The sequence below is a fragment of the Urocitellus parryii genome, unplaced genomic scaffold, assembly GCF_045843805.1.
Source record: "Urocitellus parryii isolate mUroPar1 unplaced genomic scaffold, mUroPar1.hap1 Scaffold_45, whole genome shotgun sequence".
Classification (NCBI taxonomy): Eukaryota; Metazoa; Chordata; class Mammalia; order Rodentia; family Sciuridae; genus Urocitellus; species Urocitellus parryii.
Window position 1 is genome coordinate 4069513 of NW_027554016.1, and position 16770 is coordinate 4086282.

Consider the following 16770-nt stretch of genomic DNA (forward strand, 5'->3'; position numbering starts at 1 on the left):
TCTTTACTTGTGCATCCTCCTCTCAGGGAGGTCTTCCACCTTATTTTGAAACTGCAAGTCCCCCATCTGTACCCCCAGATCTACTTTTCAGTTTTTCCAGAGAAGTCCTCACCTCCTAAAGCAAAACAAAACAAAAAAATAAAAAAACAACTTTACTTGCTCTGTTTACTGTTTATCACCTGTGCCCACTCCCCACTCCCTCACCCCCAGATCAAGAATCTAGATCAACTCATTGCTATGCCTGGCATGGCAGGCACTCAATAAATGTTGTGCAGTGGAGGAAGGAATGGAAAGAAATGCCAAGCTAGTTTGCTGTGTCCCCTGACAATGAAAGTAGCACATAAAATGAGTCCTGCTCTCTAAAGGGTTTTCTAGAATACATTTCTGGGCACTGCTAAGATGACATATTATCTGGTAGCTACTGACAGGAATAAAGGGTCTAGGGCCACATGGTAGAATCACGAGCAGTCAATTGTTCTAGGACCCAACAACTCTAGGCTACACGTGAACCTCAGGAATCTTAAGGTTCATGTCAGGAATGGAATATGAAATAGCATATACATCATTCCTTGTTCAAATTGTTTGCATTGTATTTTTTACATTTGGTGAGAGGGGAATTACCAACTCCATTCATGAAAGCCCAAAATAATGCAGAGAAGTAAAGTTTTCTGAAGAAAATCATTTCTAATAATAATTTCATGCTTTCTTGGTCCAGTTTAAAGTATAAAGTAAACCAATATTGACCATGTTTTTCTTTCATTTGCATCCATGATATAATAAACTGCCACATTTAGGTTCACTGGCAAGTTTACATGGGACATCACTGATTTTACAAAAAAAAAGGATTAATAATTTAAATTAGCAAAGGACAGTTGTAGAAGGACCTAGAAGAAGTATCAGTGTGACATGCAGGTCTGTGGCCCTTGCCAGCATCCCTAGTCCACTGTGCTACACACATACAGGCTGCCCAGATTCCCTGAACTGTGCCCAACATCCCTATAGTCCAGTGCTACGGGTTTCCAACAGGAAGTACAAGTCTATTACTCCATTAGCTAAGACATAGCTCACCTCTACCATCTAACTCATCTAATTCGAACAAGGTGATTCAGAGCTCATATAACCAAAATCAGGATCCGTAGGTCCTGCCTGTCCTGTTTACAAAAAATAACACCTGATGCCAGGTGAATGTTTTTAAAAAACAAACAAACAAACCAAAGCCCTTCTCTGATTAAAATGTCCACCAGAAAAACATACTTGGGAATCCTACCATACAGAAATAGGATTTACCCTCCTCTATGGTAACCAGTCACTCAAGGGCTATGGATCACAATAAATGAATACTGTCAGTACCTTCATCATTTAAAACAATCTGGAACATAAAATAAATCAGACAAGAAGGCTGTAGTGAAAAACACTTTGAACCCCTGAGTTTGTGCCTGCTTTTTACGAGACATCAATCTGTCTAAGGCTAAGTATAAATTAATATTCTAAGTCTGATGTTAGGTGAATGTGTTTCACAGGCTCAAAGCACAGTAGACATAATCTAACAAAAAGAGAAAGAAGAGAAATGTTATAGATTATTTTACAGCAAGAAAAGAATCAAAAGATTAGTCTGAGCAGAAAGCCTGTTAGTAGCAAACCATCCCATTGTGGTTAACTGTGACAGCAAACCACAACCCAACAGAGCACTGGGGATCCAGAGGCAAATGGACAGGGCCCCAGATTCCGAAAGCTCCCGAGGAATAAAAGTCATCTCATGCACAACAACCCATAATGCCACAATGGCAAGAGCCATGGGAAACTGCCAGGAGGAGACAGGCTCACTGGGAGGAGAGCAGAGGGATGGAGACATCTCTCCAACAGAAGCAGGATACCAAGTGCGCCTTGAAGGTCAAGTGAGCATCTTCCACATGGGAAAAGAAAGGATCTGGGGAAGGGAGAACAACACTCCAGACAATGGCCTGAGCACAGCAGAGGCAAGTCTGCTACCTTCAAGTGGCTCAGAGACACTGGAGACTTTACAGAACACCACCACGCCCTGACTAAACAGCCACACTAAAACTGTTTTAAGTGAAAAGTAAGAAAAACTAAACACAATAAAACATACCCCATGATATTCTTTACTGTCTCAAGACATGAACAGGGCTGGAGCTGGAGGCAGCACACGAGGACACATCCATCCCAGAAAACATTTTCATCAAGAACCCCTTCTCCAGGCACTCCCAGGATTTACGACTCTCCATTCAACATGTCATCCTGGCACCATAACTCTGGATGAGATATGACACCCTGGGCCAGACCAATCATCCATATGACCCAATATTCTGTCTCTGACACAGTGCTAGGGGAACTCTGGATGGAGAACACATAATAGACGTGGTCCACTATGTCATGTCCAACTCAAACTGTCAGAAGATTGGTTATGGGTAGCCAAGAAGCTGGTAAGCCCTATTTACAAAACTAGTATTTTTTTTAAAAGAAGAATGTACTAACTAGAACTTATATAAATAAGTTTTAGGGGGTATCAATGGCCATCTTTGAAGAACAACTCTTTGAAAGGTTTTACATGATTTGAAGGAAACTTGAGTAAAACAATTCCCTTGTTACTTAAAATGGTTGTAACATGGTTTTGTTCTTCTCACTAAGAGGCTTACAAGTATTAATGCAAATTCCTTAATTGGGACTACCTTTATGAGCTAAACCAGATAAATTTAACCCATCTAAAAGACAAAGAATACTCTTGACTCATTACTGGCTTTTGTAGGGGAACTGACCCCCAAGACTGCAGATCCTTGTTGACTTAACTAAATTTCAATGGCAAGTTGCACAGGCAAACTTCCTCTATATAAATGTCATTCTCTAACAAGATCCACGTTGATTTATTAGTTCTCATATGAGCAGATCCGTCCAACACATAATGTTTTATATTGCAAATCTTTGAGGGCTACTGATGGTTATTACTAGCACTAGGCAATGGGCTAGCTGAAAGACCAACTTAACTCATGAGCAGCCATCCTCTCTACACCATGCATACATGGAAATTCCTCTTTGATTTGTGGCTTTAATCAGGGCTTCCAAAACCCATCGTTATTTATGACTCTGACTTTTACACTGGCGGTCAATGGGAAGCATTTGATCAGGTTACCTGCTAGGTGAGAACTCCGCATCTTCAAGCAGTTCATGTGCTTCACTTTTGACATTACACACCCCAATATTCCTGCCAACCCACCCAGTTAGACAGAGAAAGAGAAGGTGAGTGCAATAGTCCACACAGTATTAATGAATGGAATGACAGTACTTTAAAATGCTGCTAGAAGATGACCCAAGACAGAATGCCATTTCAGGAACAAGGAGGAGGAGCACCTAACCCAATTTGGAGGGAGTGGAGGTGTTGCACCAGTTTCCCACAAGATCAGTCTTTGCTGAGTCTTCCCTTGCCAGCAGGGACAGCTACCAACCCCATTCCCTGCCCTCCTGCCTGTCTTCCTTATGGTATCCCACCCCTGACTGGATCCCAGGAACACCCTGGGCTTTCTTGGCTTGTTTCTCCACCAGCCCACCCTTTCTTGAATCTCAGCTCTCGTCACTCCCCTGGTTAAAATTCCCCAGTGACTTCCCATGACTCCTGAATACAAGGCAAGGCCTTCAGGACTTGGGTAGCTCAGGGGTATACTTCCCTATTATGTGCAAGATGCTGGGTTTGATCCCCAGCACTGTTTAAAAAATTTAAAAAGCAGACACTTCACCTTGAGACAGACTTAAGGCCCACGAGTGGTACGGCCCCACCTTCTCTTCCCACCTCTAGGGTCTGTCACTGAGAGCACTCCAGACACACAGGCCTTCCAGCTATTCCTTGACAGGGAAGAACTACACCTGGGCGCTTCCTCTAGCTCTTCATGTGACAATCTCTGTCTTTACTTGAATCTTAACTCAAGAGCCTCTCTCAGAGCTTGGAGAAGCGTTAGGCAGTCACAGCAAGCAGTGCCTGCATCCCTACAGCCACACTGCACTGGGACTTTCCATCACATTGGCTTTGCTATGTGTCCTTCACAGCACCTGAAATTATCTCATTAGTTTATATTCACCAGTTTAATGTCCTTCTCTGCTGCTGGACTCAAAGCTCCATGAGAGGAGAACCCAGTGTTTTTTTTTACTCACCACTGTGTCCACAATGCCTATGTAGTTCTGAGACTTAACAGGCCCTCAATAAACATTAGTTCTGTGAATGAATGAATGCATGCATAAATATGAGTGAATGATGAGTCATCCAAAGAAGAGTGGCTAAGATGAATTCTACCTTCAGTCTCTGACTTAAATTCCACCCCTGCCACTCACTACCTGGGTTACTTGGGGCAAGTTACTTAGCCTTTCTGAGCCCCTTTTGAGCCTGCTGAGCAATAAAATGAAGTTAAAAATACCTGTCTTATAGGGGTTTTGTACTTAAATTAAAATGTTAGAAGCACTCAGAACACGGATTGCCATATCATTAGTCCTAAAAAAACAATAGATTTTGTAGCACAGCCAGGGTTGCCTTACTAAGACTTAAGTTCCAGCAAAACATCTAGCTGGTGGAGCAGATTCTTCCCTTGACAGTCATCAGTCCTATCACCCAGTCTCCTCCTATTCTTTATCTCCCACACACCCCTTATTTCCAAGTCTCCCACCTGCTCATCAAGCCTCATCTAACAGGGCAGGCTGTCTCAAAACTCCACCTCTGTGCATATTTTGCCCAGAGAGCTGCCTTCCTCAGCGTCACCCCACTCCAATGTCACACCCCCACCTCCTCTCAGCGCACAGTCCCCCTGTCTTCCTGGTGCCCTAGCTCTTGCCTCACTCTCCTATCTCTGTCTGTATCACCTTTACTGTCTGCCACCCCTCTAGGCAGGGAGCATCTCAGGAGGTGGTCCCAAGGCTTCTTCATGCCTCTGTGCCTAGCATTTCCTGCAGTCCTGGCACCTTGGAAAAGTTGGAGGGACACTGGTTTCATGGGTGATTGACTATCAAACGTGGTAGCCAACCATGTACCCTCACCTCTTTTCTTCTTCTCATCAGGGTTAAGACTAATGGGCTTTTTGAAGATGAAAAACATTTCCTCTTCCAATACCTAGGTTTGTTACAAAATTTCTGTCTAACAAAAAATGTTTAAAAATTTTATGATGTGATTTTATTCTTATTTGTGATGAAGATAGCCATTTACAACTCTTTTCCAAACAGAGATAATTTCAAGGAATTGCTAATGTTCATCTGTTGGCTTCACAGGAAATGAAAAATCCAGTACCTTCTCTGATTCTAGCCTGCCCTGAGCAGATTTGGTCCACCACACCCTCCCACCACGATGTGCTGCCTCACCTCAAACCCAGAGCAATGGAGTCAGTCAACCATGGACTGCACCCCTGAAACCAATCAGCAAAGAGGAAGACATGCACTGTTTTGAGAAGAAATATGATGTGATCATCTTTCCTGGCAAATAAATTCCCCTTTCAATCCAAAAAGTTAATAAAAAGTTTCTATGAAGATGGCCGAGTAGAGGAGCCCAGTGTTGGGCTCCACTTCCACAGAGAAGAATCAAAATACCAAGTAAGGAGTTGTGTTTCAAGCAAAGCTATCCTTCAGAAGTAAGGAAGAAACAGACTTTCCAACACAAGCAAAAATTGAAGATTCAAGCCCACCTGACCCAATTATTGGATACTAATTGGACTCCTGCATCAAAAAGTGAAAGAAAGAGAGTTACTACGATGAAAACATTAAAAGTATAAAGCTCAGAAGAAGAACAGATACACAAGAGAAAAGGGAAAGAAAATCTTATTAATATAATAAAGATTCAAACTACAAAGATGAAAAATAAGAAAGAAATAAAAGATCAAGGAATATTCAAAATAAACATAAGAAATTTAACAAAATAACAAGGCTAAGACTTGTACTTAGCAATAATAACCTTGAATGTAAATTGGAAAAAAATCAATTAAAAGATACAGATGGAGCCAGACATGGTTGCACATGCCTAATATCCCAGCGACTCAGGAGGCAGGAGGCAGGAGGACTGCAAGTTCAAGATTAGTCTCAGCAAAGTTCTAAGAAACTTAGTGACACCCTGTCTCAAAAAATAAAAGTGGATGGGGATGTGTCTCAGAGGCTAAGCACCTCTGAGTTCAATCCCTGGTACCAAACACACACACACAAAAAAAAGATACACAGAGGGAAGAAAGAGAAGGAAGAAGAGGAAGAAGGAGGAAGGGAATTAAGTGGCAAAGGAGAAGTGGGAGAAAAGTAAAATAAAGGGCAATCAAAGTGAATAGCCCAGAGCAGGAGGGGAACAAAGCTGGACCTGCTTCCCCCACTGTGACTCTGGTCCCCTGCTATGCTCATCCCAACAAGAAGACACATTCATTCTCAACTAACACAGGACAGATGAGACCTCAGGTGGGCAACTTGCCAAGGGGCTTTCAACAGAACAGGGTAGTCCTGGTTCAACACTCAGCTTTCTCCCTGATCCTGGGAGAGGCCCTGGTCAGGTTGGCTCAGCTCAACAGTCATGGCAGCACTAATGGAATAAAGCCAAGCGTGACTTAGAGCAGGGGTCCACAAGCCACTGCCCAGGAAGCCAATCTGCCTACTGCCTATGTTTGTAGATAAAGTCTTGGAGGACACAGCTATGCAGTCATTTATGTGAGCTTTATAGCTGCTTCAGGCTATAACCACAGAGCTGAGGCTGTGTCAGAGATCTTCAGACCTGAAAAGCCAAAGTCAGCTGTAATCTGACCCTTCATGGAAAAGAATTTGCCCATCTCTGATTAAAAAAATAATCTGATATCTGAGTTTTTCTCCTAGTTCTCAAGTATTAGAGTACTAAATTAGTTGCCAATCCTATTCAAATTATTTCACTTGAGAGGCAAACTTTTATAAAAACGTTATAACTGACAATCTTTGATCCAAGTTTATACTAGTCAGATAAAAAGTCCAATAGTTTTGGGCTCAAATTAATGAAATACCTCTGGCCTGGAGGCCAGCAGCTTAGTTAAGTCCTTGACAAGGGCCTTTTCGCAATCATGGAACAAAGCAGGTGGACCGGAATGCCCTGGCTCTGGAGACATCTTTCATTCAAGGTGGACATGCTTTGTACTTTCTAGCACTAAGACTCTGAATATGTCCATATCCCACTGGCCTGGCCGAGCCTGTTTTCACCAGGGCTCCAGATATCAGTTGGCACCTGGCTTTTGTTATACATAGTATGCCCTCTTCCAAGCTCTTTCACAGATACCCTTTGAAAACTAAGCATTTGAAAAGAAACACTCATTCCCCCAAATACTAATGTTTTTATGAGCCATTCTTTTGAAGCTGATGCATCTATAACTCTATAATGACTTCAGAATTAAAGTCCACTTCCAATTCCCTTGCTGGTGCTTGATCATGTGATGTTCCTCATTTTTAAAACATCTCTTGGAAAATTTTTAAACATGTAAAAATAGAGAGGTTAGTCCCCAGCCATTTTTTTCCATGACCCCTTCTCCCAACCTTTTATTTAATATTTGTTGCAGCATTTAAAAGCAAACATCGCACATCAAATCATTTCACTCATGAAGGCTTGTTTGTTTTGGATAACACCTTTATCACATCCAACAAATAAAAAAATAGCACCCATTATCACACCCAACAAAATTAACAAGAATTCTTGCTACCAATACCCAGTCTCAAGCTCAGTGCTCTTCAGCTATCTCTATGACGTCCTTCCCTGGAGAGTGCAACCAAGGGTCCAAACATGACTGCTGCATCAGTCAGCTTTCCTCCACTAGCACAAAGTGCCTGAGAAAAGGAAAAATATATTTGATGCACACTTTCAGAGGTCTCAGTTCTGAATGGCTGGTTCCAAAGTCAAAACATCAGGCAAACTTTTATAAAAACGTTATAACTGACATCATGCCAGAAGGACATGGCAGAGGAAAACTGCTCACCTTACAGCAGCAGAAAGGGAGAGAGGAAGGGAGAGAGAGAGAAGGGAGGGAGGGAAGGGCTGGGGACAAGATAAAGTCCCCAAAGCCCCCCCCCCATTACAACTCCTACAGTCTCTACAAACTCCAAGTAGTCCATTCAAATTATAAATCCACCAACAGATTAACCCACAGATGAGGTTAGAGGCCTCATGATCCAATCATTTCTTAAAAGCTCCACTTTCGAACATTGCTGAATTGGAGACCAAGCCTTTGATATATGAGCCTTTGGGGACATTCTAGATCCAAACCATAGCAACTACATATTATAATTTGTTGACAAGTCTCTCAGGTCTCTAGATTTGCAATAGATTCTTTCATGGTTTTTTTTTTCCCCACCCACTTTTGTTCATCCATTAAATTCTAAGTTGGACAAGCAAACATTACCAACAATAATACTTTTTCAGCCTTCACATGTTATAAGCAACCCTAACATTCACAGACCCTCAACCCCTTAGGCTGACTCTTGAGCTCCACCTTCAACAGGCAGTGCTACGTGAAAACCAATATGTTAGGCCATCCCCCCACACTTTCTGCTCTCCAGAGAAGGAATTTAGATTGCTTCAGCAAGCCAATTCCCTAAAATTAAATCTTTTCAGTGCTGTGATGGCCCGAAGACTCTGAATGATTTAAAAAAAAACAAGGCACCCATTCATTATGTTCTCTTTTATGAATTAACTAAACTTAATCAAGAATCACAAAGTAAATCAAACACACCTAGGGACCCATTATTGTTAACATAACAACACTAATTGAGCACCTAGATCATGCAGCACATTGAGTTATAAGAAAGGATGACCTACATCCCTGCTGGAAGGGACTTACAGCCTAAACCAAGAAGCATTGCATCATTTAAACAAAAGTGCCCAAGGGGGACAACAGACACTTATCCCCCAATCACTGGGTTAAGTCTTTATAGCGAGTTGTGGTGGTATGTGCTGACATTTCCAGCTACTTGGAGGCTCAGGTAGGAGGATCACTATAGTTCACGAGTTCAAGATAAGCCTGGGCAACAGAAAAAGATCCTATTCCCCCCCAAAAAAATTTAAAAAGAATATTTGTGAGACTGATCTGCACAATGGAATAAAAAGAACAAGAGTCAGACGGAACAGAATTTGATTGTTAGTTCTACCATTTACAAATTGTGGCATACTAGATAAGTTATTTAGTCTAATTCTCAGGGTTGTTTTTTTTTTTCATTTAAAATGCAGGTAATCCAAAATACCTCACATAGTAGCAGCTGAACAGAATACCCACTACTGAACAGAATACCCACTATGCCAGGCATTGGGTTACAATGTTTATGTGTACTATCTCATCTAATCCTCAAGCCAACACTAGGATACATCACCTATCATGCTATTTTCCAAAGAAATTAAAAAGGCCAGGTGCTGTGGCACATGCCTGTAATCCCAACGGCTTGGGAGGCTAAGGCATGATGACCACAAGCTCAAAGCCAGCTTCAGCAACTTAGTGAGGCCCTAAGCAACTCACGAGTCTATCTCAAAATAAAATATGAAAAAGAGCTGGGAATGTGGCTCAGTGGTTAAGCACCTCTGATTTCAATCCCTGATTCCAGGAGGAGGAGGAGGAGGAGGAGGAGGAGGAGGAGGAGGAGGAGGAGGAGGAGGAGAAATAAGCAGAATGGGCGAGTGATCCACCCAAGCCAACCCAGCTACAGGTTATGGAAAGCCAGGAAAGGGTAGTAGGGCTTCAGAGTTCTTGGTGTCAATCCGTCTGATAATGCCACCCAAATACTCCAATCATCAAGTATAAGACACAAGGCAGCACAAATCGAGGGACTACACCACCAGTGAAATGCCGCATCATGTACAATCACAAGAATGGAATTCTAATTAGAAATAAGTTATATTCCAGTTATGTATAATGTCAAAATACACTCTACTGTCATGTATATCTAAAAGGAACAAATAAAAAATTAAAAAGATCAAAAATACTAAACCAAAAATACAAATAAATGAAAATAAAAAATAAGTTGAGGGGTAGGGGAATACCTCCTACTACTGGCTATTAGATTCACTATACTCCGAAGTCATAAGGCACAGCACCTTGTAGCTCCCACCCCTACCCAAACAAGAAGCCGGAAGAGACTCCCAAAGTTGTCCTGCCTGAGGAGTGATTATGTTCAGAGCCATATGATGGTTTACTTCCTTACTGGGGCAAGTCTTCAGCCATCTGCTAAAGAGTATATGAGCCTTTTTTTACTACAAATCTCAAACACCCAATACTTATATTCAAATAAGGCCAAAGAGAAATCATAATTTTCCCTTTGTACTCTTTTACTTCCCTTTTACACATATAAATACAAAAAAAAAAAAGACTGAAGGAAACTAGCCACCAGCAAGAAAGTTCAACTCCCTGTGGCCACCACACCATGAGAAGGCCAACCAAGCCAAGCAGAAACATCACCTGGAGAACTCAGATCCTTGCAGGAGTACCACCCAGTCAAACCAGAAAATGAAAGAAATAATAAAATGCTGTGGGGTTAAGCTGCTGAGATTTGGGTTGGCTAGACAACTGAAACTGGTAGAAAAGTTTTTCCTGCTAGGCCAAACATCAAATCTATGAGTGAAAGGCACCTTGATGGCAACTCACCATCATGTACCAGGGAAATGATACATTCCTTTGACTTGAGGATGCCCACAGGTAAAACTACTCAGCTCTTAGAACCCAGGTTTAAACTGTACCTGGCTCAAGAAAGTTAAATATTAGTAATGCTCATATTAATAACCATAATGGCAGCCAATATTTACTGAGTGTTTACTACATACAGGCTTCATATTAAACCCTTTATACATTCAGTTCTCACAAGTCTTCTGAGGTGGGCTGCTATGATGCCCAATTTCAAATATGGTCACTAGTACTTGCTGTGGTACACTAACTGGCCCAGGATCACACTGCTAGTAAATAGTGAGTAAGGTTTTCATTCTAGTCCATATAACCCCAGAGAGTGAGCTCCCTACTTACTTCTATCGCCCCTTCAAGTGTGCTGCTACTTCAATAAAGTTGCTCTCTTTTTTAAAATTTTTTAATATTTATTTTTTAGTTTCAGGTGGACACAGTATCTTTATCTTATTTTTATGTGGTGCTGAGGATGGAACCCAATGCCTCTTGCATGCTAGGCAAGCGCTCTACCACTGAGCCACAACCCCAGCCCTAAAGTTGCCCTCTCTAAAGAGGGAAAGGGTTTAAGATTTAACACTGCCTGGTCGGTGGAAGCCTTTCAGTCAACACCAGCTCTTGGTAGGAAATCTGCAGATGGTAAGGGTAGAGGGGTAGTTTTCTCCCTGACCAGGACCCCAAAGGCCCAGATCACAGGGAGCTATTTTGGCGATTTACACGGGCCTTCCTCACCCCTGGCACCCCTGGTGTGGAGGCCACTTGTAGCATACCCGTGTGGCCCGGCTTAGACCCTCGGAGCGGCAACTCTTTCTGGTCCGCCTGGGCCGTGCAGAACTGCAACCGGCGCGAACCAAGAGAACGGACAGAAAGTTAAGGCTTCACACACCACAACCCCCCCCCCAGCAGCCTCAAAGTTCTCCAAAGAAAAGGAGAGTTCTTGGCAGGATGGGACAGTGGAGGGGCCCACCCAAGAAATGAGGGGGCCCGGGACTCCTAGGGCCGGGGGCGGGACCCGGTGCTGGCGCGCCCGGAGCGCGGGGAGGCGGGCGAGGCCGGGAGGGAGCCCTTCCTCCTGGCGGGCGGGCGCCACAGGTGGCCCGCGGAGGACGAGGCGCGGCAGTACTCACCGGTGTCCAGTAGTCCTGCCAGCCCGCAGAGCGCGGGGCCCCGGGCGGGCTGGGACACACCCCCGGAGCTGGGCGGGGCGGTAGGGGCGGGGACCGCCAGCAGCCCGCGACCGCCCGCTCGCTCGCCATCTTGAGCCGGTCGGGGGCGGGGCCACCGTCCCAGGCCCCGCCCCAGGCCCCGCCCCGGCCGCCCCGCCCTCGCGGCGAAGGTGGCTGCCGAGGTGGGCGGGGAGGTCAGGTGACCCAGCCGGCGTCCCAAGATGGCGGCGACGGTGGCGTCCTGGAGGCCGTGGCGGCGTCCCGGCTGCTGAGGCGGCTTCGCGCGGCTGGCGGCAGGCGGGCCAGGCCAAGGGCCGGCTTACAAGCGGCCGCCGCCTCTGCGTGCCCCTCTGCCGGGGCCAGGCCGTGCACTGGCAGCGCCGGGAGATGTTCGTGCTGGGCCGGGCCTCTCCCTCAACTTAGGGCGGCGACGGGCCCTAATCCTTAAGCTTTTTATTTCTTATTTTATTAGATCCTGTAGGATCTCCACAACAACACTGAAAAGAAATGATGGTAATGGGTCTTCTGATCTTGGTGTAATGTTATTGGGACATTTCGTTGTACCAGTAACTATTTTCGATGCAAGTTTTTTTATACATAGCCATATTACATTATTCAAACATCTTCCTTTTCATTGTTTCTGGGATTTTTTTTTTAACTCAGTATTGAATTTATCAGAACTTTTTCTGTATGTATTGTACTAATTACATAATCTCTTTTATGCAGATAATGTTAATTTTGCTGTCATTTTCATGGATTTAGCCCACTTAGGTTGTGACATTATTTTTATACATCACTGCCTATAATTGACTATTGTGTTTTAGGATTTTTTAGTTTTATACATGAGAATATTATGTAACACCCTTTTCTGAATACACATTTTAGATTTGTATCAAGATTGTGATTATCTTATACAACTGGAAAAGTCTATGGAAGACTGTAAAATTGCTCTTTTCTTAAATTGTGAAATTCATCAGTGTTGCCATCTGGGCTTAAACCCTCCTTGTATGATAGAGTTTAATTAAGAAATCAGTTTCTTTCATTCTCAGGTCATTTATTTCTGCTTGCATTGGTTTTGATAAATTGGGATTTGTTTAAGAATTTTGACTTTCATGGACTTTTTCCAATTTATTTGTGTAACAATGTTAAGATTGTATGTCGATAACCCTTTTCATTTCGATATTATCTATTCTGTATTTTATTAATTTCTGCTGCTAACTTTATGATCTCCATCCTGTTCAGTTGCATTACTCCTTTTCTAACTACTTGAAGTAGGTAGCCAGCACTCAATTTTAGTCTCTTTTTCAGTTATATTCCTTATATTTTAAAACGTTAACCATGGCTTTTGCTAGATCCAGCAAATTTTCATACATCATCATATCATAATCCCTTTGTTCAGGTAATTTTCCAGTTTACATCACAATTTCATCTTCGCCCCAGTGTCATCTGTATGTCTTTCTCAGGGCACACCTAGGCATAATCCCAGTTAGTTTTGTTAATGATTGCTAGCACCATGGTTTGAGGTGAGAGGACACATTTTATGTAATTTAAATCCTTTAAAATATGATGCAGCTTGCTACATAGCCCAACAACGGTCAGTTTTGATAAATGTTCCCTATTTACTTGACTGGATTATGTACTCTTCAGCTGCTAGGTGCTGTGTTCTATGAGTGGAATTAAGATTAGTAATCAGGTTTATTTTCTGTTATCCTTGCTGGTTTTTTGAGACCTGATTCTGTCAGTTACTAAGAGAAATGGGTTAAAATCTGCCGCCACGGTTGTGAATTTGTCAATTTTTCTCCTTTATTCTGTCAGTTTTGCTTTATCTATTTTGTAGCTACATTATGTACCTATGGATTTAGAATTTTATGTCCCACTGATAAAGCAAACCTGATAAAATTTTGAAATGTACTCCTTTATCTCCAGGAAAACATTTTGCTTTGAAATCTAAATTATTATTTCTTTGGTTGGTATTTGCATGGTGCATCTTTTCCCCATCCTTTTTGTGTTTAGCCTTTCTGCATCTTTATATTTAAGGTGGCTCACTTCTAAAATCAGTATGATTTGACTTTCATAAATTATACTCCACGTAACCACCATCCTAGTCAAAATGCAGAAATACCAGTAACCTCAGAAAGTCCCTTCTGTGGGTCCCATTTTCCATAAGCATCCATTGTGATTTCAGTCATAATTTACCTATTCTTGAGTTTCACATAAGCAAAATAATGCAGAATATAGTATGGCTGATTATTCCACATGAAATATTGTTTTGCAAATGTCTCATAGTCTGTTTTTTTTTTTTTAAATTGGGAAATTATATTCTCTTATATGAGTAGACCCTAAGTTACTTTTCCCTTTCCTGATTGTGAACTAATGTAAGTCGTTTCCAGTTTTTTTGTTTTTTGTTTTTTTTTGGAAGGTGAGGGGTACCAGGGATTGAACTCGAGGGTACTCGACCACTGAGCCACATCCTCAGCCCTATTTAGAGACAGGGTCTCACTGAGTTGCTTAGTGCCTCACTTTTACTGAGGCTGGCTTTGAACTTGTGATCCAGCCTCCCGAGCCACTGGAATTACAGGCGTGCACCACCAAAGCCCAGCTTGTTTCCAATTTTTAACCATTATGAATCTGGATGCTATGAACATTCTTTTACAGATTGGGTTTTTGTTTTGTTTTGTGTTGTTTTTTGTACCAGGGTTTGAACCCAGGGGCACTTAGTCACATTCCCAGTCCTTTTTATTTACTTATTTTTATTTTAAGACAACATCTTGTTAAGTTATTTAGGGCCTCACCAAGTTCCCTGAGGCTGGCTTTGAACTTTCAATCCTCCTACCTCAGCTTTCCAAACCACTAAGACTACAGGAGTACACCACTAAACCTGGCTCTTCTAAAATTATTTTTATATACATAGGTTCTCACTTCCTTTGGGTAAGTAGTAGAAGAATTTCCAGTTCTTAGAGTATATGCATTGATAATGTTCTAAGAAGTTGCTAAATGGCTATCAAAGGTGGTTGTATCACTATACCATATGTTTTAGTCAGCTTTTTTGTTGCTGTGACCAAATGACCTGACAAGAATAATTTTAGGAGGAGGAAAAGTTTATTTCGGTGCTCAGGGTTTCAGAGGTCTCAGTCCATAAGTGGTCAACTCTGTAGTTTTGGGCTGAAGGTGAGGCAGAACATCACAGAGAGAGTGTGGTGAAGAAAAGAGGCTTAAGATGTGGCACTAGGATACAGAGAGAGCCTCCACTGGCCAAAGACAAAATATGTACCCCAAAGGCATACCCCCAGGGACCCACCTCCTCTACCTGCCTTCATTTACTACTCAGTTAATCCCTATCAGGATTAATTCATTGATTGGGGTAAGGTTCTCATAACTCGGTGGTTCACCTCTAAACCTTCTTACATTGTCTCACACACAAGCTTTTGAGGGACACCTCATAACTAACCACAACACCCTGTCTCCAGCGCAGAGCTTTTGTGTGCTCTAGTCCTCATCATATTTGATACCATCTTTTTAACTTCAGTCCTCCTAGTGGGTATAGAATGGTATCTCATTGTGTTTAATTTGCATTTCCCAAGTGACTAATAATGTTTAAGCATCTTTGCAAATGCTAATTTGTCACTTATATTCTTATGAAGTTGCTTGTTCAAGTCTTTTACCTATTTTTAAAATTATTTTTGTCTTATTTCTTACTAATTTATAGAAATTCCTTATATGTTCAGATAATTTTTTTCATGAGATATATTCATTGTGAATATTTTCTCCCATTCTATAGCTTGCCTTTTCATTTTCTTGATAATATTTCTAATAGTGTAGTTTTAAAGTTAATGGAGTCCAAGTCATCAGTTTTGTCTTTGGTTCACAACTTTTTTATTCCCCGTTAATGATCTACCTGCCTTAAGTTCTCAAAGATATTTTTCTTCTATAGTCTTCCTGTTTTTAATTTTGTATTTAGTTCTTCGATTCATCTCGGATTGATTTTTATTCACTGTGAAAAGTTCATTGTTCTCCCATGCGCTTGTTCAGTTGTCCTAGGCTCACCTGCTGAAAGACATTCCTCTCACAGAACAGCTTTTGAGTCAAAAATTATATGAAAGCTTTTGATCTTTGAGCATGGTATCTCATGCTACGTTTACTTAGGTCTTCTTTACTTTCTCTCTGCACTTTCTTGTGGTTTTTAGTGAAAGTGTAAAAGTATTTTTGTTCAATTTTTCCTCAGGTATTCAGTTTTTTAATTTGCAAATGGCATTGTATTTTTTTCATTTTCATTTATAATTGCTTGTTGCTTACATGTAAAATGCCATTTTTTTGGTCATTGTTATAGACTTGGGATACTTTTTAATGTTTAATTCACTTTTTAGTACTAGTAGCTATCTTGTATTATACATGATTCCTCAGGAGTCTTTACATACGCAATTATGCTTTCTAAAAATATAGTTTTACTTTTTCCATTTCCTTGTAGTCTTTGTTTTATTTGGGGGGTCTTTTTTGTTTGTTTCTCTTTCATTTTTTTTTTTGTTTTTGTTGTGTTTTTCTTTTCTTTCTTTCTTCCACCCCTATCCCATGCCTTATAGCACTGGCTAAACTTCTAGTGTCTATTGAAAAAGAAAAAAAATCTTTGAATTTTCTCATCCCTCTGGGAAAAACATTCAATATTATACCATTGAATATTTTCAGTAGTATATAGTGCAGTGTTTATTGTAGGTTGTCCATTATTACATTCAAGAAGATTCTGTTTCTGGTTTCCTGGAAGTTTTATTAAGAATTTATTAAGAATTCTGTCTTAATACTTCTTTGCATCTGTTTTAGATGCTAATATTTTTCTGCTTCATTCTGTTAGTGCAGTGGATTACTCTATTGTATATTTTGGTAACAAATTACCCCAATACTTAGCAGCTTAAAAGAGCAATCATTTGTTATCTCAAGTTCTTTGTGGATCAGGAATTCAAGGGGCCTGGCTGATGTGACTCTGG

At 41.5% G+C, this 16770-nt stretch overlaps 1 protein-coding gene across 1 annotated transcript in view; it reads right to left on the minus strand.

Moving 5' to 3' along the window:
- Nucleotides 1–11621: 11621 nt before the first annotated feature.
- LOC144252546 (DNA mismatch repair protein Msh3-like) overlaps nucleotides 11622–16770 on the minus strand; it is a 47886-nt gene continuing 42737 nt past the window's right edge. The window contains 1 exon segment of the mRNA XM_077794801.1: nucleotides 11622–12081. Coding sequence (XP_077650927.1) covers nucleotides 11622–12081 — 460 coding nt within the window.